General features: G+C 43.2%; 1 protein-coding gene across 6 annotated transcripts; it reads right to left on the bottom strand.

Moving 5' to 3' along the window:
* Nucleotides 1-4433: 4433 nt before the first annotated feature.
* Nucleotides 4434-21115, bottom strand: smg7 (SMG7 nonsense mediated mRNA decay factor). Of its 6 annotated transcripts, none has more exons than XM_028977240.1 (23): nt 21008-21115; nt 13899-13930; nt 13545-13662; nt 13322-13454; nt 12954-13125; nt 12593-12664; nt 12094-12244; nt 11866-12001; nt 10625-10787; nt 10240-10396; nt 10067-10137; nt 9783-9843; nt 9428-9547; nt 8644-9058; nt 8386-8527; nt 7868-8208; nt 7177-7542; nt 6492-6641; nt 6129-6215; nt 5747-5900; nt 5472-5642; nt 5223-5374; nt 4434-5120 (listed from the first exon to the last, which is right to left on the bottom strand). In XM_028977240.1, the coding sequence occupies exons 1-23, from the start codon at nt 21031-21033 to the stop codon at nt 5007-5009; spliced, it is 3504 nt and encodes a 1167-aa protein (XP_028833073.1). In that variant the 5' UTR covers nt 21034-21115; the 3' UTR covers nt 4434-5006. The 6 variants fall into 6 exon arrangements, with proteins under 6 accessions (XP_028833073.1, XP_028833074.1, XP_028833075.1 ...); XM_028977241.1 differs by having other exon boundaries at nt 5223-5371; XM_028977242.1 differs by having other exon boundaries at nt 5747-5897.
* Nucleotides 21116-22295: the final 1180 nt, after the last annotated feature.

The following is a 22295-nucleotide window of genomic DNA, read 5'->3' as shown; positions in this document are numbered from 1 at the left end:
CTGAAGTGGGCCGGCACGCTGCCTTGTGCCCAGTGTCCCAAACTGGTGACCGATCAGGATTACATGGTTACAGACAGTTAGTGAATATGACAGTGATTGAAGTAACAGATATACAGTAGAGTACAGTATGAGAATCTGTAATCGATAACGCTTGACTGAAAATCATTATGTTTAACAAATAGATAACATACATTAATCCTGAGTACCATGGTGTTCTGTTGAGGGTTGTGTTTTTGCTGTACCAGTGTCTAGTTTGCATTGTTGTGGTAGCCCACATCGTGAAACAGTTTGACAAAAACTTTTCAATGGCAAAACGCATGGTAGGTAAACAACCTGCATGCAGTAAGGCAACCTGAAACCACACCGGTTTCCTGTCAGGAAGTGGGGGTGAAAGTGGTAACGCTACAGACAGAAAACAGCAACCTGCTGCCTCAAATTCACCTTCTAGGAATCGGCTCAGTTATTACGTAGGCGTGTAAACTTTCTTCACGGACAGCGTGCTGCCAAACAAAGAAATATTGCCACCAGGATTTAAATGGCCCAGTAGAGCATTTCGCTGGTTAACTGATGCAGTGAAGGGCAACGCAGTGGCACAGCAGGTAGCATCGTTACTGGATCTGGCATGTGCTCCCTGTATTGCCGCAGCTATTGGGCACAGAATCTGGCACGTGCATTAGGTGGCATGAGTAACATTACATCAACAGACTGCATCAAGCAGGTAAAACAACCATGGAGACGCCTGAAATTAGTAAAAATTAACGTAATAAGCATTTGACACATTGTTAAAATCTGGAGTGGTTATTAAACTATTCCGGGAAATGAAATGTTGTGACGTTGCATAAGTTGTAGGCAGACTGTAATGGCAACAAGCAAATCGGTTCGGCTGCTGGACAGTCACAAAACGTCTTTGAAGAAGACACTTTGGATTTTTTTTCAATTCAGCATAGTAGCACTTCAAGAAAAAATATATTCTTAAAGGTGGCACATAAAGGTGGCACATAAAAGCAGTGACTCTGTAGAAAAGTTAGTTAAATAAGCATTATCTAATATTCAAAAGAACGCTGCTGTCTTAGGTTTGTCAGTTACGTTATGCATGTTATGGTATGCTTTAATAAGGCTAGATGATACAAAGAACCGGAAATCAGCCTCTCAGGGGGTTTCTGTAGTAGGGAGGGAGAATGTCTGGAGAAAGGGTAGCTGTGGGATACTAGTGTCCTTTTTGATCGTGACGCTTGTGCTTTTAGAAGATATCTTCAATGCATGTCATGCGGAGAGAGGACAAACATAAATAAATCAGTCCCTTTCCTTTGAGATGATGCCATTTTTCATAAAAAAAAAAAAAACATTTAATTAGGATGGTACCCTTATATAAAACTTTCTGCATGTATTGCGAAAGAAGAAATTAGAGCTATCTGGAGGACAAGGCTAAAAATTTCAAATTGATAAAAGGAAAGCACTAATTTACATAGCATTTGGGATAAAAAATGCTTTCAACGGTCCATTGATTCATTAGGATCAAATAAGTCAATTTTGTGTAACTTAAAAACAGCCTAAAGATACAGCTAAGAACAATAATGATTTTTAAATGAATATCCTCTGGCCAATTAGCACATTCCTTTCAAGAAAAAAAAACTGAATGGCAGAAAATGTCTTACGGTTAAACCTATTTGCACCCATACAACATCAATCATATGTCCAGTCTACAGCTTGGTCTGATGTACCACTGCAGAATTAATCAATATGTTAGCTGACATACAGAACATAGAGTAAAGTTTCATCACATTTCAAATTCAAAATCCCAAATTCAAATTTTATTTGTCACGTACACAAGTCATACACAGTATGATATGTAGTGAAATGCTTGGGTGACTGCTATTGACATCTATATTGTAAATATACAAGTGAAATACAACAATTTAAAAAAATGTATGTTTTTAAACATAAAATATGTGTAACAAGTAGGGTGAAGGTGTGCAAATGTGTAAAGTGAAGTGCTAATGTCTGGGGGGGATAGAGTGATTGAAAGTGCTTGAGTGTATTAGTGTTCTGTCCTACGTGGTGGTGTTGTGGTTGAGGGGGGAAATAAGTCTATTTAAAGAAAGACAACTGTAGACAGGATGAGGACATGGTTTACTTTTATTAAAGGCATAACCAATTCCAACATTCCCCAACATCTTTCAAAAGACAAAAACAAAAAAAAAAAAGAAAAACCACCACAAATCCAACAAATTGAGGGTGCATTCCCAACACACTGTCTGAACCTTAGGGGGGGGGTGGGGGGTGGACACAGAATTTCTTCTAACGGAACTCAGGATAGATTTTTAACCCCCTCTGCCAAGAACAGAACGCATTCCGAAGGCCATATTCCCATGCAGAGATTTGGAGCTCACAGTCTTAATATACGAGGCTGGGGCTTGTGTCCTACACAGCCATAAACTTTACAATGTTGCAGAAGCTGGCAGCTTCATTAGCGAAGTCATACTTTTTTGAACTATGGAATGTTAGATCTATCCACACACAATGGGTTAAACTTGATTGAGTTTGTAGGGTTAGGACGGAGGGAAAGAAGTACTGGCGCGGGATGTATAGCAGAAAGAGAAAAGGTCATTTACTGCTGTCATAGTGCTATCGTCACATGTCCAACTCCCAGTATCTGGCCTCTACATTGTTAATTTCTTTGTCAAACAGCAAAAGTACAGACATTCATTTCAGTGGTAGAAAAATAAAGAAAAATACAACAAACCAAAAATTTACCTTTACCTTCATGTGCTCAAGACCAGTTTCTTACCCAATTTGTCCCCAGAAGTTTAGTACTTCTTTTTCATTTTAAATACAATTTTTAAATGCAACAAGAGAAGCACAATCACACGGTAAATAGACACGTCATAAAGTTGTCTTTAATAAAATGTTCTCTACATGAAAATAAAAACACACCTTTTTTTCCTCCCCTCATTCAGTCTTCCTTAGAACCCCTTTCTGTACAGAAATGCCTTAGCTGTCCGAATCATAAAGAACCACTTTGTGTGTGTGTGTGTGTGTGTGTGTGTGTGTGTGTGTGTGTGTGTGTATATATATATATTTAATATCCTTGCATCTTTTAAGCCGATGCAAGAGTGCCCTCTAGCGTTCACCTGCCGCAAAGCCCTAATCCAAAAAATTCTGGCCTAGAGAAAGCTTGTTTCAGTGCTACCAGTACACAAACACAGGTCAAGGAGCCAAAATTCCAGCCTTTTTCCCCCCTCCATCAGCTGCATTACTTCTGAGCTCCAGACCACTGAGGAGTTCCGCCATGACTGCAAAGCCACTACCTCTACAGGACTGAAGCTCTACACCAGCCTAATCATGAGGAGGGGGGAACATTAATTATGTCACTACTGATGCTTGTGCTGTACAGGGTTGCAGTAAATCCGTTTCCAGCCGTTGATCCCAGCCCCACTCCATCAGTGCTGCCAACAGCTACTCCGCTTTGTCTTTACCTGACTGATTAAAGCTAGTTGCTTTGACTGCAATTTGCTAATTCTACCGCAAGTCGCTCTTTTTCCTCTCTTTTTTTGTTTTTTTTGTTCCTTCTCCAGGGACAGTCCAAATGGCTACAAAAGACAAATCAGGTCAAGTCACTCTTGTGTCTGAATGGAGAACAGTTAGTGGCTATGAAGTGCTCAGGCCTGTGGCTTGTGCCCCATATTGCTGAACCAGCAGCGATGATTGCTGGACCCGTTTGCTAGTTTGAACTCAACAGCAGTGCCAACCATGATGGCATTAACAATTTAAAATAAAAAAAAAGAAAAAAAAAAGGAACAGGAAAGAAAAAAAAAAAATCAGAAAGAAAGACACATCAGGCACAGAGAGAGCCAACAAAGCTGCTTAAAACTATTAAAAGGCAGAAGAGCGTGAACGAAAGGACATGTGAAGCAGGTAAGTTACAGTAAAGAGATGCTTAAAGAAACAAGGGAGGAAATACGAACAGGGAGGGTCACATATAAAGACCTCGTCCCCATCGCTGAAGAAAACTACTTAAGGTATTGTACGCAATCATTTTTTTAGTCTCAGAAAGCTAAAACTGCTACAGAACAAGTCACAAAATACAGTATTGTTAATAATTTCTATTGCAGATAATAATTCTACACCCTAGATATATCAGCTAAACCCTACCTCTGCTTGATTCAGTTCCTTACATTTTTTTTTTTCCTTTACTTTGAGTAATAATGTCACAAACTCCTGTTCACATCACAGCAGACATCAATCCACGTCCATCCGTTTTTCCATCCCGTGTTTAACGCGCCATCAGTAAGGAGAGCCGCAGCTACTTCGTTCGTTCCTTCACTAATGCTTAATTCTCCGAGTCCAGACTTTACATTTAAAAGTCCTTTCTTTTCCACCCTGCCAAAAAGACCCCCCCCCCCCCCCCCCCCCCCAAAAAAAAAAAAAAAAGATTTCCTTAAAACACCTCTCTCACACCCCTTCTTTTCCGGTGTGCCAGTCTCACACACACACACACACACACACACATCACAGACACGTGCGCGCGCAGAGTGAGTCGTGCAGACAGAGTCGGGCGCAGATAAAAGACGATGACAGAGTTTCCAGTCGAAGGTCCTGAGTCCCGGAGCAGCCCGGGTGAGATAAGAGAAGAGCCGCTGACCTCCCGGGAAGCAGAGGGACGGGGTTACAGCTAAATCTCACGCGTCTCCCCTCGGGGTCAGAGTTCAGCCGCGTCTACGTGCTGAGCGGCGGTGTTGCGTCGGGTGCCCGTTCGCCCTCGCAGCCTCCAGGGGCGCGAGGATAAGAGAGACAGAGACAGAGTGAGGAGAGAGAGGAGAGGAGAGAGGACTGCGCCTCCCTCCGTCGTCGGGCGAGCGGTTGGATGTTTGAGCCGGCCGCTTCGTTTGGCTCGTTTTTCGCCGTCTCCAGCCTCCACATGCCGGTAATTTCCGAATGGAGCTTGTGGTTTTTAATCTCTTCTTCTTGAGTTGAGTGGTGAGTCGCAGGCGTGCGCTCCTGCTCGCTCAGTGAGGCGGGTTCATGGAGCTGTGGCCCCGCTGCTGCTTCTGCTTCTGCTGGAGTAGCAGCTGCTCCAGAGCAGAAGGGCCTGGCTGCACCGCGGAGCTCGACCAGATTGACTGTGGAGAGACCAAACAAGTGGCAGATGAAGGTGGGAGAAAGACAAGAAAGCTCTCAAACTAAGAACATAATCCCCCCCCTCATTCAGTTCCACTCCGCACCTTCAGGCTGTCCAGCAGGTTAGGAGAGTCCTCCATGGGCGAGTCCTGGGCCACCCAGCTGCTGGCGGGGCCGCCCTGGTGCCAGCTGTTTTCTGGAGCCGCGGAGGACGAGGGCGCAGCCAGGTAGTTCAAACCAAAGCTGCTCATTCCTGCTGAGGTTAGACTGGGATCAGTTCTGCTCCGGCTAATTTTATATGTCAACTTTATCATATTTGAACACAATAAAATCAAAAGACCAAAGCTGTATACCCGTCTTATCAGCTTTCCAGCGGTCTACTGCCCGGCGGTCTCGGCTGTCAGGGGTGCCGATGGGGCCAAAGCCAGAGAACGGAGGAGGAGGGTGGCTGTGGGTGGGTGGGGATGAAGGCAAACTGCTGGGGTTCGAGGAGTGAGGTGACTGGCTGGCTGGTGTTGAGTGGTCTGTTATACAAAATAAAACATGAAACACAAAATGACTGTTGGGTTCAAAACGGAAAAGCAACACCGTCATTGGCAGGGTGAGGGATGTGGACAGAAAAGCCTACCTGAGCTGGCAGGTAAGGATGGAGACCATGGAGTTCCCTCAAACAGCGAGTAGAGTGAATGCTCCTGGTGCATCATGGGGAGATCAGATTTGGCTGTAGGGGCCATATTTTTTCCATAAGCCTCACTAAAAATGCTGTTCTGATATGGGCTCTCCTTGGGGGGAGGGGGAGAAGAAGAAAAAAAAAAGCTTAAAAACACATCACAGCCTAATTCTGTCATCAAAACAGAGCAGAGCTTGACATTTTAATAAGCTATAATATAATAATTGTATTTTTTTGTAGACCCCTGTAGAGGACTGGACCTGAATAGTCTTGTTCAGGAGGTCACCACTATCAGTTCACATATAACGACGCGGTGATGCGCAGTGTTGGCCAGACTCACCTGCATGGGGAAACCGGAGCGAGGGAGCAAGGAGGAAGGCTGCCCCATCACCTCTGCACTGCTCTCCAACCGGGACTGATTTGGCAGCTGCAAGGAAACAAAGGAGCTTGAACTGGATTTAAAAAATGCTTTCAATGAAGTACTTGTTTTCATTAAAGCTGATCATTACTAAGAGGAAAATTGTGTTTGTTTACTGTTTAAATACTGAAATAACACATCTACCACTAAGTAACATATCCAGAATTCATCTTCATTTGTTTGTTCAATCACCATGAAGCTGCTTATATGGATAAGAATTCCCTGATCTGAGGGTTAATTCCTACAGCAGCTCACTTGAGAGGTGACAAACAGAAAACTACATACAAATATGTTTCTCCCCGGAGCGGAGCTAAGAGGGCCGGCCAAGGCCTGGTAGAAATCATGAGGCTTAGCAAACACCAGCTCCTCCTCCTCCTCAAAGTCCGCTAGAGATTTTAGCAGGTCGGGAGGAAGAAGAGGAGAGCTCTTGTTGTCCTAGTGAAAAACGAAGCACAGAGGGGAGGAAAAAAGGAGAGAAGAAAAAGCTCATAAGAAAAAAGGAGAGGGAGACTGAGGGAAACGTGTATGATGGATGGAGAGGAGAAAAGGAAAAAAATAAAATAAAATAATAGTCCCTGACTATGAAACTGCATTTACTACAAGTTGTGACTGTTCTACATTTTAAGTCCTGTTGTCGAAATCTCCCATTAAAGAGAAAACATAAAAACAATTACACCAGTAAACCTCAGGAGGATTTGACTAGGACATCCAGGCCAGTACAGAACGTTTTTGTTGCATAAGCATCCACAGCCAATAACCTTCATTTAACAGAAATGCATGCAGGGTAGGAGAGTAATGGAGAAGACAACACAGAGGAAAGCAAAAAGCATGTCTCCAATCTAATCCTCTAATATTTTATGCCGTGACCAGGATGAAATACAGACTACTTCCTTTCCAAAAATGAAATGGTCATATAATAAACAGCTACAAAAGACAGAGGTCCGTGCAGGTTACCTGGCTCCTAACTCACCTCAAACTTTTTCCCTAGGAGGGCATTCTCCTGCTCGGGACAGAAGACGCCCGGCTGGCGTTTATTCATGCAGTCTCCTATCGCACTTCTCCCATCGACCCCATGGTACAGGCTCTCCCAGTAGAAATCCGGCTGCACCTTGACCTCGGGGAACTTCGGCTTCTTGTCCAGGCTGGCGTTGGGCGGTTGTGGGGGCTGCAGGGGCATGGAGCCAGGCATGGTCCGTTCAAAGAGCTTGTGAGGGTCCTGGGCTGGCATGTAGTAAGGCTGTTTGACAGGCATCTGAATGGGCATCTTCTGCATGGATGGTTGGGGCTGGTGCTGGCTCCACATCTGACCAGTCTGATCAGCCATCTGCATGTAAGACTGCAAAACAGGGGATTTGTGGGCAATTTTTTTCCAACAAACCTCCACAATACACTGTATTTTGGAAATTTATGTTCAGGTTGAATGTATGGCCAATATATGTTTAAAACAATAAATACACAATGAGACAGAGCATGGAACTGACTAAATTCTGTTGTACAGACAATTGATCATTTCTCTTTTCTTATTGCAAAGTGGAGCCAGGCCAGGTTGGGCTGATGGCCTTACTTCGTACTTTTTCTTTCGGTTTTCTTTCTTTTCTTTTACTGTTTGTCATTGCAGTTTTTTTTTTTTGTTTTTTTTTGGTTTTTAGCCGTTTCCTCACCTGTTGCATTCCCGGATGGTGTGGTGGGCTCTTGCCAAGTTGAGAGGCTGGTTTTGTTGGTGACTGTTGCTGCTGTACCTGTAGTTGCACTGACTGCTGCAAAGCCTGCTGGGTAGGTGGCTGGGATGGAGCCTGGGTCTGGGGGCAACCAGGGCCAGAGGGCCGCTGCTGGCTGTAGGGAATGTGTGAGGGTTTCCCAGACTGCACCTGACTTGTAGACTGGGCATGAGAAGCAGGTTGCAGGAAGGGGGCAGGGACGGACACGCCCGGGGGGAAGGTGAAGCCAGGGTTCATGGAGAACGCCACAGGTGGTGGGATAACATAAGGAGGAGGAGGGAAGCCTGTGACAGAACCAGGACACACATGTCAGTGTTTAACACTTGTTATACCAGTGCTTCTCAATTACTAGAGAAGTAATTACAATTACTACTCAATTCCCCCTTGGAAGAAGCTATTTGAGAAGCACTGGGTTACACTGATGATAAACTCATACACTCGCAGTCACAGTGTAAGCGTACCTGGTCGACTGGGCAGTGGAGGAAAGGCTCCAGGATGATGGATTGGGATAAACTGAGACGAGCATGTGGTCTGAGTCTGTGTGACTGGAGTCTTCCTTGCTTCAGACACTGGAGTCTTCCTCATCTCAGTCTGAGTCTTAACCTACACATGCACAGAGAGCAAACACACATAAATCAGGGACAAAAATCTTATTGGTACAAATAAAATAAATAAATAAATAAATAAATACACGATAGTTTGGAATTAAGATGTTTCACCTGTTTCCCTACATCCATTGCTTTGTCATGGCTGTTCTTCTTTACCTCACTCTTCCTCTTCCCCTCCTTCTTCTGCTCATTTTTGCCAGCAACTCCATTGCCCTTGCTGAACCCAGCCTTCTCCTTGGGCCCGTCTCTCTGATGGTTGCGACTCGGATCCCGGCCCTGCTCTCGAGGTTTGATGTTCTCTTTGAAGGTGACCACTGGCTTCTCTATGCCATCCAGCCCACTGTTTTGAGTCTTTCCGGCCGAGAGGACTGACTTGAGGGCCAGTGAGCCTTCCCCAGGGTTCTGCTCTCCATTGGACGACTCCTGTAGAACTGGAGTGTCCTTGTCTTGTGTCTCCTCGATGACCATCTCTGGGATGTCAGTGATAAAGAGCAGCAGCCCATCACTGAGCTTGTACTGAATAAGGCTGAAATTAGAAATAAAACACTAAAATTATACATAATCACAGCAGTACATAATTACACTAAATCATGAGATTTCACAATTTCAAATTATTTTAATTGAGATTGATTTACTACAACAATTTTCCAAAATGTATAAGGTAATAAAATATTAGAGCAATTCACATTTATGTTCTTCTGGTTCATAGACTAGTGTCTTAACCACTAGACTACAACCACCTTTTTTGTGTGTGTGTGTAGCATCTAGTGGTTGCAAGATGAAATTAAGTATTTAGAATATAAAATGCATATTCTTGTTGGATCGACCCAACGCATAAAATTCAAATGAACTCTAAATTAAAAGAATGAGTACAATAAGGTTAACTGTGACTCACCCAGGCTGGTTGTCCGCAACCCATTTGCCAAGGTTTATGAGCCTCTGATGGCGAGCATGAACCGGCAAACCATCTTTACTGATAGCAATACCCTGGTGTCCTTTGGAGAAGTCCAGACTCCTAAGACAAAGACAAATTATTTCAAAATTTGGAAACACTGCTCATCCTTTGTGTGCTGGGGAAAAAAAAAAAACAAAAAAAAAAAAAAAAACACATGATTCACCTATATTTATGCATCTAATGCATCTATGCGCTGTAATATCATGAATATGTCCTGACCCAGGATCAGTTTAGATTGACAATGTAAGAATTGTGACTAGAGAACATCACTAAACTGTTTAAAAAGATTTCTTACCGTAAAGCAGGCCGGAGGGCCAAAAAACCTTGGAGCTCAAATTCCTCTGGGAGTGGGGTGACTGAAGAAACAAAAAAAAAATTTTTTTAATACAATCAACACAACATCATGAGTTCTGCACTCCACATTGAAAGAATGAATTAATTCATTAAAGAAATCAGGTCCCAAAGATCATAGATTTAAAATAAATAAATAAATACATACATACATACAATTTCTGAAAGAATGAAAGCCTTAAGATTTTATAGAACAACTTTTCTATCTATCAAAAGGCACGTGATTACCTGATGGACATGAAATATCATCTTCTTTGGGTTGGAAACTGTTGAGAATGCACACCAGCCATGGCCAAATACTACAACAGAAGATGACAGTAAAATCCAGGCATGAGGCTGCAGATTTCAGGCAAAAACTCTATGTAAAATATATAATGAAAGAGCAGAAAAAAAGATCATACTACTGTCGCTTGTCCACAACGCTCTCCGTGAACACATTGGGTCGGAGTCTAATCCAGTCCAGGGACACTTTGATGGCAGGAAGGGGACACTCGCCCATGATTTCTTCCCGATTCCGGTTGAGTATTGCCCGCCCGCACATCACTCCGAGGAATGACACTATGGAAAGCACAAGTTATGTTAGACATCTGAACACTGGGACCGAGGAAAAATAGCCACTGTTTAACAAATGTAGTGAAAAACTAACCAGTTAACCACAAACTGATTTGCATATGATAAATATCGGCACAGATCTCTGAAGCTGTTGAGACATTCTCACTAAAGTTAAATTATAGCCCTCTTAAAAAGAAAAAAATACAAATATAGCAGCAGCACTGCTGGACGTACTGAAAAGGGCCAACAGCTGGATCCAGCTTATCTGCTCCTCGTTGCTGAAACTCTGCTTGTCTGACTCAAAGCTGAAGTCTCTCAGGTGGTGAAGCTCAAAAAGGTTGATCACTGTGATGTGGACGAGCTGTTGTGAACTGAAAGATTTCTGAAGAACAAGCCTCTGTGAGAGAGGGGGGAAAAATGGATTTCAAGTTTTGTCATAGCATTTTTTTGAATGGAACTATATTTCAATTGGATTAAAATAGACAATTACATGGATAATTTAGAAAAACACATTTACTTATTTCAGTTTCAATACAACAAAATGTCTCCTCTGCTTTTAACCAATCACCCTTGGTGAGCAGTCGACAGCATTTGTGATGTCTGTCACCAAGTTTAAATGAGAGAACAAAAATGGACAAGGAAGGAGGTTGAATCTTGCCATCAGAGTTGGGCCGTTTTGCATTTGGTATTTTGGGATCCACTACTTTGTTAGCGTATGTATTGAGGAACAGCAGTTAAAATACAGATAATATTGGCCATTTTGTTGAGTGTTTTAGCTCATTTCTGGACAATTTTCTGTTGTATTAAAAGGTTTGTGTGGTGTGCTAGAGATATTGCAGCTGCTTGTAAATTAGTTTTATTAAATGTTATTTTTTAATAAAATGTTGATTTGCAATTCTCAGCCACCATCTTCAGGTGGTGGTGAAACTGAGGAAAGCATCTGGTAATTATATTTTAAACCTCCATTTAGTCTAGCGCTTGTGGCCGGGTGTTTAAAAGCTTTAAAAGGGTCCTGGCTTGTCTTGGACATAGGCAGGGTGAGCTTCAGGTTATTAATTAATTAATTGATTGATTAATTTAATGAATGAATGAATGAATGAATGAATGAATGAATGAATGAATGAATGAATGAATGAATGAATAAATAAATAAATAAATAAATAAATAAATAAAACTTGGAACAACTGCTGTAGATTATACTCTATATAGCCTACAATGTAAAGCAAGGAGAATAAGACAAAAAAAAATTACTGCTGCTTGTTTTTTGCAAATAAAAGTTTGTAATTAATTAATAGTTTTAGTGCATGTATGAAGGAAGGAATTGGGGTTGGTGGTCCTGGCTTGTCTTGGACACAGGCAGTGGGGGCTTCAGGGAAAAAAAGGTTGGGAACCCCTGTATTATAGCACAGGGATTTATGGCAAAACAAAAAAAATGACAATGTTCTTTGTGGACAGAAATTGGCTTCACCATCTACCTGAAACTGCTCCTCCAGCTTTTCCCTCAGGGTGTTCAGCTTCTCCACGCTCTTGCTGAGGTAAACGTGGCCGTGGAACTTTATGAAGGCCTTGATGAAATCAGAGACGCTCCACTTTGTTTTGACCTCATCACGGCTGTGTACAAAAAAAAATTATCTTATTATTATTAAAACAATAACATTAAACATCTCTGGAAATGAAAAGTGCAAATGTCAGCATAGCACTACCTCTCTAGAGCTTTAGACAGAGCTTTCTGTAGGTTGGTAGATGCAGCTGGAAAAGGGAATTTGACAGCAATGCTCCTGCAGTAATAGAAGATGGTGGTGAGGTGGTCTCCTTTAGATGAAGCCAGGATTGCCAGCTGATTGTAGGGTTGGCCTGCAAACAGTGAGGAACAGTCAAGAGGGGCAGCCAACCAACCCTGGACCAAACAAATGCAGATGAACTGTTCAAGTGTAGAAGGAGTAACAATATCAGATGCTGATTTGACAAGCTATTTTCTAATATTACAAAGAGTCAACTCCATAACTTCTAATAGTATATGTAGAGCTTACTTCAGTTTTCAACTTGAAAAACAGTATGTTGGATGCAATTTGTATCACTCAGGTAATTCAGTTTTAGCAATGAGGTACAGAAATAACAGGATTAAACTGGACTGGATCAAGTTGTATAATTGTATTAAAAAGAATAGACAGGCAAAGAGGCAGAATGGAAAGCCCCACAGACCATTTGAAGGAACAAGCTGAGCTGCGTGTCTGTAATAGGACTCGGCCTGGCTGGTTTGATTGCGGTAGCGTGCTGGAAAAGAGAACAAAAAGGGAAAGCGATATTTAAATTTTTTTTTTTTTAGATAACAAGCCCTGCAAACCTTGTTTTAAACTGCACAGTTGCTGTTCTGGTAGTAGCAGCTATGTACTATGCTCCATTAACCATTTTAACCTAAATGTGTCAAGGCTACGGCTTGTTCATGTCTAAATAAAAGTATCTGGGTCACATAAATGTTACGTTTTAGACAACATAAAAAAAAACTGAAGAGTATTTTCCAGGCATCCACAATAACCCTGAATCTCAGGCAGTGACTCCTCACCGATGTCCCCCAGGTGGACAAGGCAGTGCTGGCAGATGTAAGAACAGGAGCTGGGCTGGGGCTTCACAATGGGGCTGGTGCTGCTCTGCTTATTGCTGATGATTCCCAACTGAGAGGACTTCACTCGACAGGGCAGGTCCACGTTGAACACCGTGCACAGCTCCTGCAACAGCTGGAAGAGAGGGACACACTCTCACGTCTCTACTTTCAGGTCCTATAATCAATCGTTTCAACTAAATATTGTTACGTTGTTGAAAGAATTCCTAATATAGTGAATATAAACATGAAAAATAATGACATGTGTTTAATCACTTTTCCCGAATCCCAGTATCCCTAAAACTGGCCTGATGTAACTGGCAGGGACTAACTTGTGTGTAGAATCCACTAGCTGCCTCCAGGAAGAGGGAGAGATTGGCTTGCACTTCACTGCGGTTAGGGTTGGCTCTGTTCTTAGCTTGACACTGTAGTGTTGTTATCTGGTTTTTAAAAGCATGGTTCCAGCTGAAGAAAAAAGAGAAAGACAGGGGGCTTTTATGCCAACATTTCAAAACCAGGCTGGAACATGAAGTCTGAAACATGAAGAGCTCATACAGGTCTTGTTCCACTTTTTTGTCCAGAGCGTACTCCAGGTCAGTAACCAGCATCTTCTGGTAAAGGTCCTGAAGAGCCTGCCTCGATGTCCACACCTCCGCTGCGCCAAGCTTTGAATCTGACAGAAGTGAAATTGCAGATTGCGTCAGAGCACATCTGTGAGATATCACGCTCAAAAACGACACTATGGCACAGTGGCGATGAATTAAAAAGAAACACGGGTACTCTGGCACAAAATGCTCGTCTGTGTAAGAATTCCATGGAAACGGTCTGTTTCACCATAGTAACTACATGCTGATGCTGATACTGATCATAGCTCAAGATAAACATCAGATTTAAAAAACCAGAACATACCTGTCATATCAGCCTTCAGGGCCTCTGCCTGCCTGCTCAAAGCAATAAAAAGGGATGTAAAAAGATAAAGATTGATAAGTAATGATGCACTGAAGTTCATGAAACACAAATAACAGGTACTTTCCACAATCATCTATTCACAAGTTTCCCTTCTGATGTAATTTAATGCTAACTTGGACTATTTTTTCAGACCAGACCTATTTTTTGACTCCATGTATAGAAAAAGAATGTAAAGAAAATTCTATATAACACGTCCTGGCACAGCAGGAATTGCTTCCGGAATGACAGTGTACACACAATCACATTTAATCTTTAAAAACACCCCTGTTGTCTGACAACGGGACAGATCTTTTTGTTTCAAAGAAGAAGACAAGGAATTCTTCATTTGAAGAATGCTACATCATTCTACAACTTATGCGACATTATGCTATACATTCTGAAAATTCCTGTTCTGATGTCTATGATCCTTCTCTTGAGTTCTTCGCTCTGAGAACTTAAAGATGTACATGCATGAACCAAAGGCATTCTTCAACAGCACTCACAATCCTATGAAAGTGAAGTGATTGCCATTGTGAAACGCTGCATCACAGCACTGGGTGACAACAAAATGAGTCCTCTGCTTTTAACCATCACCCTTGGTGAGCAGTGAGCAGGCATGACAGGCGCCTGGGGAGCAGCGTGTGGGGACGGTGCTTTACTCAGTGGCACCTTGGCAGTTCAGGACTCGAACCGGCAACCTTCCGATTATGGGGCCACTTCCTCAACCACTATGTGCACATGCACCTGCAGGACCTTTTTAGTTACCTGCTCCTTTACTCACTCTAGACTGCAAAGGCCCTGAGCTAGGAAAAAAACATTTTGTTCTTTATGTTCTACTTTGCATGTGCTACAAATCCTTCCTCATTGCAGTGCCTCCTGAATTGACTAGTAGCACACTTTCCAGAACCATATTTGGACATTGCAGTGCAGCAGCATGTAGGCAAGTCATTTTTACCTTATTTCTGATGGAGACCTGCCCAATGGTTGACCAATACAAATATGTCAAATTATTAGAATCAATGTAAATGAAAGGACGGGGCTTCGCCTCATTGACCAGCAGGTATTTGAGGGACCGATCCTTTTCCGAGCAGTTCTGAAAGTCTCACAAACGAAAATGGGGGAAAAAATAAATAAATTTAAAAAATAAATAAATAAAGAGCGAAATGCAAGCAAAAATGTATGTAGTCAAAATTCCAGCCTTCATTTGAACTGCGTATTTTTGTGTAATCTTAGGAAAGTTTTGTTTAAATTTTTTGGCACAAATCTGATTCCATAGACACATACTAAAGACTGGACGTTTGTGTTTGCAGACCAATCCTTTACTGCGTGAGCTCGACCGACCTGAACCAAGCCCAACTAAAATGCTAAAAAATTGAGTCGTAACCTGACCCAAAATACTTCATCAGTGCTCTTGCTTTTTACATTTCCTAGCAAGCTTGGTGGTGCAAAATTAGAATTAGATAACATTAGATGCCCACTGCCCAATGATGAAAATTGTTATAGTTTGCCACTGATTTCCATGAAACGGGAGCAGATTCAAAATTATTATTTAAGTATCAATACCAGTGTTAATTGTTATAGAATCGATACAGAATTTGAGTATTATAAATAAATAAATAAAAATAAGACACTTAAATTGTTAAAAAAAAAATTCCAAAGACACAAGGGAGCCACAGCGTAAGGATAAAAGCGCCACAGTTGCCGACCTCTGGTTTTGGCTATCCAGGCTGTCCTGACGTTTGGCCCAAATCACTCTGGAACAGGCCCCAGGCAGCAACTTAAACGCCCCATCAGTATAATAAAATCAACAGTCTCAATAATTAGGGGCAAGTTGATGATGGTGAAGTAAAAGCCTAAACACAAGCCTGATCAACGGAATATGTTGAGAATTCTGTGGCTTCTAATGAGCTTTAAAAAAATTGCAATAGATTCTGCCTAAAAAAAAAAATGCAATACAGATACGGGTAATGTGAGGAACTGAGACAAGCCTTAACTAATGTCTCTGAAAGAAGCAGAGCACATTTAGGCCATGGGGGAGGACCACACTACCTGGTAATTAAATCAGGGGATGGAAAGGCACAATCCATTTTTATTTATCTCTATACCTGTCAATTTACTCAGGCAGAAGCAGGAATTTTAAATTGAAAGACTGTGTGCTCAAATTTCCCAATCGGTGGTCGTTTTCCCATGATGAAGGGCATTGCTTTTCCCACCAATAATATTAAAAAACAGTCCCATATACTGCTCCCCAGACGCCTTTCATGGCTGTCCAATGCTCCCTCAGGGTATGGGTAAAATGCATAGACCACATTTTCACGTGTGGCAACTAATCACTTTCACAATAATACATGAAAACTGGCTGAATGTACACATATTCATGGTCTAATGTATGTCTGGCATGATGTGAGGACAAAGAAAGCAGGTGTATAGTATACAGGACACTGGCCAAGGCAGGATTGTGCTGATCAAGGTTCAAATGGCCTGAAAAAAGAAAAATGAAAAGGTCCGCTAGAGACCAATATAGAAAGAAGGCAGCCTTCTTCAAACAAACCAAATATTCTACTGCTGTGGTGCAACATCAGAGACAACACCGCTGATTACTCACCAAATTCACACTACAGATGGGCATATGAAATAATCAAAATTTCAGTGTCAACACCCAAACCTGTAGAATTTACAATATTTGTGCACAAAATAAGTACTTAATCAAGTATCATATGTACACTTGTAGTGTCTCAATTGAAATATGCTCAAAACCTTGACATTAACCTTGGTCAAACTGGATTCAAAAAATACTCTCTCTCCCAATTAAAATTGTACAATCACAAAGCTAACTAATGACAACTTCATGTTCGTGTCGTTGTAATTATTCATTTGAATATGAGTAATGCAATAAACCATTATTAGAACCACCTGATTTATGGTTCATTATGAATCCTATGAGTGGCAAGCAAACTGACCCTACATGTCTGTAAGCACCATTCCACCTCACTACTATGTTCAGAAGGCTTAAGCAGGAGGTACTTGTACTGTTGTACAGGGTTACTGTTGATGAAAATTAAACAAATCCATAATGAATTCTGCAGTTCGCTGATACACAAGCCTATGGTGAGAGAGGCATATTCTCAAAGAGTGATATTTAATCAAGATATTTTATAATAATCAATACTGAAAATGCAATATCATCCCAATACTGTCACAGAGTAACATGCAGCATCTGCCACCAAGGAGATGATTAAATGTGAAAGTGAAGTGATTGTCATTGTGAAACACTGCAGCACAGCACACGGTGACACAACAAAATGTGTCCACTGCAGTTAACCATCAGCCTTGGTGAGCAGAGGGCAGTCATGATATACGCCAGGGGAGCACCTTCTGATTAGGGGTCACTAGGCCACCACTGACCCTAAATGGAGTCAATTGACAAAAATAACATTTGACAATTAATAACTATGGATAAAAAAAAAAAATGTGATTACATATGTAATCAGATTTGTGCCAAAATTCAAAACAAAATATCGAACAAAAATACGACATTGAAATGTAAAAAAATTGGGAGATTGGAATTTTGACAAAATATGTTTTTGCTTTGATTTTTTTAATTTTTGCTTGTGAGACTTTCAGGTTACGCTGCCCGTTTTTAACAGTTTCACTGCTGCCCCGTTTTACGTTTATGCCTGAGGATTCGGTTGGACTTCTGGCACAGCAGGTATTTGAGTGACAGCTCTGTTCCCCAGAACTCTATCACTGCGAGAAACGTGGGCTTCAAGAACACACAGAGCACAATCAGCTATTAGCCATCACATACGGCTCACATCATAATCAGTGCATTTAATATACACAGTTGATTGTGTGCACAAATTTCATTCCCTTTATGATTGCTGAAGTGGCTGCTGTGCTTGCGCATCTCAGTGATAGGGAAGTTTGGCTCTTTTCAGAGTGCCTCATATTTTAACCTTACTTGGCTTACTCCGCAGCGTAACCTGAAAGGGGCAGTGGTGGCCTAGCGGTTAAGGAAGCGGTCCCGTAATCAGAAGGTTGCCGGTTCGAATCCCGATCTGCCAAGGTGCCACTGAGGTGCCACTGAGCAAAGCACCGTCCCCACACACTGCTCCCCGGGCGCCTGTCATGGCTGCCCACTGCTCACTCAGGGTGATGGGTTAAATGCAGAGGACAAATTTCACTGTGTGCACTGTGTGCTGTGCTGCCGTGTATCACATGTGACAAATCACTTCACTTTACAAATATGATTTATGAACACGCAAAGCATTCATATTTAACAAGTAAGGCTAAAACATGAGGCTACGGATGCCACAAGAGCCAGAAAAGAGCTCTGAAATTTGCCGAAATCACTAGTTCTGGGGAACAGAGCGGTCACTCAAATACCTCCTGGCCAATGACGTGAAGCCCCGCCCACACTGATTAAAAAGCAAGCAGTGAAACTAAAGCCGAGCAGCGTAACTAAAAGTCTTAAAAGCGAAAATGAAATAGAGCGAGATGTAAGCAAAAACGCGTGTTGTCAAAATTTAAACCTCTTATTTTACATTTCAACGTTCTGCCACAAATCTGATTCCATACAAACATATATACCTGCAATTTTTTTTGTTGAGGGAATCTGCGGAAGAAGTTAAATAAGATTTTTAAGAATAGTAATAAGAATACTTCAAGGAATTAGGAAGCGGAATCATAACCAATACTATGTACTATGTGTACTATGCTTGCGGTGTATCTCAATGACAAAAATACTACCTTTGTCAAGAGACAAGGAGAATAAAACACATGGACAGTCCGACATCAATTTTTTTTTTCACATGACATCACCAAGTCTAATAATTTTACAGATTTATACATATGAATTTCTGCATTATCTGAATAAGTTATCAAAATAAAAGAACTTAAGATTGGTCATCCATTTCATGTGTGTTCATCTGGGGAATTAAACCCTAATATGCTCCAGGGAAGCTGTATGTAGATGCAAGTGGTTTCAAGCAAATGAAAAACTGGAAAGGCATCTGCATTCATGATGGAGAGCTCAGACTATTGTTTTTAAAAAAGGGTAAAAACTTACAGAATAAGTTCTTATTTAAGGTGAACTTTAGAATTGTGCAATTAAAGTGGTGGCCTAGCAGTTAAGTAAGCGGCCCTGTAATCAGAAGGTTGCCGGTTCGAATCCAAGGTGCCACTGAGCAAATAACCGTGCCCACACACTGCTCCCTGGGCACCTGTCATAGCTGCCCACTGCTCACCAAGGGTGATGGTTAAAAGCAGAGGTCACATTTCGTTGTGTCATCGTGTGCTGTGCTTCTGTGTTTCACAATGACAGTCAGTTCCCTTTCACTTATCAAGATGAAACTGCTTCAATTAATTAACTGTACCAATTAATGGCACGTTAAAAAAACTAGTGTAACTGTTAATAACAAAGCAGCATGTGCCAGTATAGCTCCGTGCCCGCTTCACGGGTGGCAGTAGCCTAGTGGGTAACACACTCGCCTATAAACCAGAAGACCCAGGTTCAAACCCCACTTACTACCATTGTGTCCCTGAGCAAGATGCTTAACCCTAAGTTGCTCCAAGGGGGGGACTGTCCCTGTAACTACTGATTGTAAGTCGCTCTGGATAAAGGCGTCTGATAAATGCTGTAAATGTTTTATGCATGATTAGGTCAATTGGACTAGAAAGTGAAAAGAAACCATTTAGACCCTCCACAAAGTGTCGAGATTCTGACAGGCGGCATCACAATTAAGTCACGCCGTCGCGAAATCACTGAATACTCATTATGGGACAGTGGTGGCCTAGCGATTAAGGAAGCGGCCCTGTAATCAGAACGTTGCCGGTTCGAATCCCAATCCGCCACGGTGCCACTGAGCAAAGCACCGTCCCCACACACTGCTCCCCGGGTGCCTGTCATGGCTGCCCACTGCTCACCAAGGGAGATGGGTAAAATGCAGAGGACAAATTTCACTGTGTGCACCGTGTGCTGTGTATCACAATGACAATCACTTCACTTTAAAGATTCGACTAGTTTGGGTATGAAGCTAAGACACGAGGCAGGTTAGTGCGGCCAACCTACTATCGCTCTTTTTTAATATTTATACCGCATGCGGGCTCGCAAAAGATGAAGCGTCGCAGCCGACAAGACACCGCGTAACCGAAATCGGCGAGGGTTGGGTCCGTGGAGAACCGTGTAAATACTGCTCGGCTCCGCGATCCGCGACACGGACGCCCGCTGCGCTTCGCGACAGGCCACCGGCTCGGGGAGTGTCACCCACCCCCTCCACATTCGGCGACACCGCGCTCGGGCTACCGAACCCGCGGGAATCCACTAGCGACGTCCCACAGACCTGGCCAGCATGTCACCCCCACTTTTTGCCTGGGGTTAGCTTCAGCGCTACCTACCGCTAGTCGTTTCCGATAAGCCCGTCTCGTCCCCGGCACCTCGGCCAGAGGAACCCGGTACCGTTTTCTACCGCACCGGATCTTTGCGATGAAGCCAAATAAGCGAACGTCTGGGTCACGAAGTCTGACAGACGCGGTCTTTCGCTGACGGCTAATAGCACAGCCTGGCTCTGCTTCTCCACCTGCCACGAAACGAAACTCTTCTCCGGAAACCGCATTAAACGCACATTAAAACGAAAATACCTTTTCCGAGTAAAAACTGTCCACTCGGCGGCCCATTCGGAAGCAAAAGACGCCAACACGTCGGTGGCCGCGAGTAGAAAAACATTAGCGCGGTCCAGCTAGCACACTAGCGGGTTTGTAGCTAAAGCTAAGAGAACCCGTTCGGCCAGAGAGCAGGCGGGCCGGGAACACTGGCCGCCACCTCGGGTCTGTTAGTTAGCGCGTCGGCGTACAAAATTACAGCCCCGTTCGGTGTGTAGGTCTGCCCGTCTCGCCGCGCTGCCCGCGGGCTGTGCGGTCGGCGCGGCCGGCCGCCTGTCGGGCTCCACTGGCTGTAAACACAGCGAGCTAGCTAGCTACCTTCCACGGAGCCCTCTCGCCAACGCGCCACGGGGAGCGGAGCGAAGGTATCGCCACGGAGGCAAAGGCAACGCGCTCCCGTCCGCATTTACCGTAAATACTGGGCGCAGACGTTCATCCTGCCCGATCGCCGGCCTTTTAGACAACGACCAGTCCAAAAGCTACATCCACCCCCGGCGCCATATTGTTTCTCACCGGCCTGAGTGTCCACGTTTAACCAGCAGGAGCCAGAAGGGGGCGCTGCAGAGGAGGCCGACCTCTTCCCACCCACTCACCCTCCGGAACCACAGCGCGCCTGTTCCCTCATACACTAATGTGAAATATTTTTTTTTTGTTAAAGACTTTTACCGGGCAGTTTAGTAAGGTTAATAATGTGAATCTCACGGGGTCATGGTAAAAGACCTCTTATTGTCTGGACAACGAAATTTGTCAGCAAGTCCACGAAGGTGCAACAAAGTAACGAGATATAACAACACAATACAAGAGTAAGCGATGGCTGTTGCATAGTGAAATGTGAAACACAGCACACACAACGAAATGTGTCCTTTCATCCCATCATCCTTAGTGAGCAGTGGACACAGGCTGACCACAGACCAGGGCAGCAGTGCGTGGGGACGGTACGTTGCTCAGTGGCACCTTCGTTTCCTTACCCTCTAGGCCACCACTGCACGCATGTTCTCACGTGTTCTGTTATTCCAAATGGTTGCTAGGGTATTTTCAGGCAGTCGCTAGTCGCTAGTGACTGCCAGGCCGTTGCTGGGAAGTCGCAATGGAAAGTGAATGCATATCACTAGTGCGTGCGCAGCCGCACAACAACACAAAATGGCCTCCCTATCTCACCCATCCATCTGGGAATAATGGGCTGGTGAAAAAGTGAAGTGATTGTCCTTGTGATGCACTGCAGCACTGCACACGGTGACACAGCGAAATGTGTCCTCTGCTTTTAACCAACACCCTTGGTGAGCAGTGGGCAGCCATGACAGGCGCCCGCGGAGCAGCACAGTGGCAGCTCAAGATTCGATGACAGTAGTTTGGTTGGTCGTATAAAGCTCACTATCAATTAAATATAGTCAAGCAGCATTGTTTGAGGGCTGTATGTATGACTACTGTAAGGGAAACAAACCCGTTGCCCCAGGTTGTGCTTTTTTTGCCAGCATTCCCAGAATTCCCTTTTTCGCTTTTGTGTCTGTTATAAACATGTACACGGTTTATTGTGGTGGTTGTCCATTGCACTGTGGTAAATATTTGTATACGTCCAAGTTCAGTGTATTGTACACTGCTGATGGTACGGCTGTCATTGTTTGGGCACAATATCCTGTCATGTTTGCACTATGTATATGCGCTGTGTAATCTGAGCCTCACAATTTAATCTCTGGTTAC

The sequence above is a fragment of the Denticeps clupeoides genome, chromosome 4 (assembly GCF_900700375.1).
Source record: "Denticeps clupeoides chromosome 4, fDenClu1.1, whole genome shotgun sequence".
Lineage (NCBI taxonomy): Eukaryota > Metazoa > Chordata > Actinopteri > Clupeiformes > Denticipitidae > Denticeps > Denticeps clupeoides.
The sequence above is the reverse complement of the archived record's forward strand: the minus strand, read 5'-3'. Positions and strand labels throughout refer to the sequence as shown.

What these genes read in the sequence shown, in the direction of transcription:
- smg7 (XM_028977240.1), bottom strand. Translation starts at nt 21,033, where the DNA reads ATGAACGTCTGCGCCCAGTATTTACG. An exon ending in GTCTGCGCCCAGTATTTACG is followed by an intron (nt 13,931 to 21,007) that starts GTAAATGCGGAC and finishes TGCTTTGAGCAG; the next exon opens with GCAGGCAGAGGCCCTGAAGG. An exon ending in CCTGAAGGCTGATATGACAG is followed by an intron (nt 13,663 to 13,898) that starts GTATGTTCTGGT and finishes CACTTCTGTCAG; the next exon opens with ATTCAAAGCTTGGCGCAGCG.